The sequence below is a fragment of the Meles meles genome, chromosome X, assembly GCF_922984935.1.
Source record: "Meles meles chromosome X, mMelMel3.1 paternal haplotype, whole genome shotgun sequence".
Classification (NCBI taxonomy): Eukaryota; Metazoa; Chordata; class Mammalia; order Carnivora; family Mustelidae; genus Meles; species Meles meles.
The window spans coordinates 19,875,337-19,876,267 of record NC_060087.1 but is presented as its reverse complement, the minus strand read 5'-3'; the positions used below and the strand labels follow the sequence as shown (position 1 = coordinate 19,876,267).

At 38.8% G+C, this 931-nt stretch overlaps 1 protein-coding gene across 1 annotated transcript; it reads right to left on the bottom strand.

Moving 5' to 3' along the window:
* LOC123935169 (cytochrome c oxidase subunit 7B, mitochondrial) lies at positions 1-436 on the bottom strand. Its single transcript, XM_045995680.1, has one exon. It carries the CDS (start codon positions 358-360, stop codon positions 118-120), a length of 243 nt encoding a protein of 80 aa, XP_045851636.1. The 5' UTR covers positions 361-436; the 3' UTR covers positions 1-117.
* Between the last annotated feature and the right edge of the window lie 495 nt (positions 437-931).

The following is a 931-nucleotide window of genomic DNA, read 5'->3' as shown; positions in this document are numbered from 1 at the left end:
TTTTAAATATACTTTATTTCTTCAATCATGCATATTTTAATGGGTGCAGAGTGTTTTTACTTGGCATCAGTTATGAGTTGGTTTTGAAACAATTCAGTATTACAACAACTGGGATGATTACTGATCTCTCCATTCCTTTGGGGTGACTCTGCCAACAGGGGACAGGTTCCATTCTATTCCAATTTGTGTTGCTGTATATGCCCACACAGCAATACAGAAAGTGGCTCCACTAGCTAATATGGCATTACCATATTTGTCATGGAAATCAGGTGTCCTTTTCTGGTGGCTCTGCCTTGCCACTGTTTGTGGGATGCTTTGAACTCGGAGACGACTTAGAGCGGTTCTGGCCATGGGAAACATCCTGAAGCTGAAAACAGAACCAAGCAACTACAGCTGCCGCTTTGCTACAACTTCGAACCAAGTCTCCTTGCAAAAAGCCTTGTGGGTTTTTTTCGGTAGATTCCTTGGGATGTTTTATGTAGACAATAATGCCATCTGCAAATAGGGTTAGTATACAATCTTTATTTCTGATCTTATTTCCTTTTTTCCCCTTTTTCTTTTTCTTTTTTTTTTTCAATAAAGCACTGGCTAAGACTTGCAGTACTATGCTGAATAAGAGTGTTGAAAGTAATCCATTCGTGATAAAAATCCACAACAAAGTAGGTTTAGAGGGACCATACCTCAACATAATAAAGCCCATCTATGAAAAACCCACAGTTAACGTCATCCTTATTGGGGAAAAACTGAGAGATTTTCCCCTAAGGACAGGAACAAGACAACGATGTCTATTCCCATTACTTCTACTCAACATAGTACTAGAAGTCCCATCCACAGCAGTCAGACAAGAAAAAGAAATAAAAGGCATCCAAACTGGTAAGGAAGAAGTAAGATTTTTCACTATTTGCAGATGACATGATACCATATGTATAGA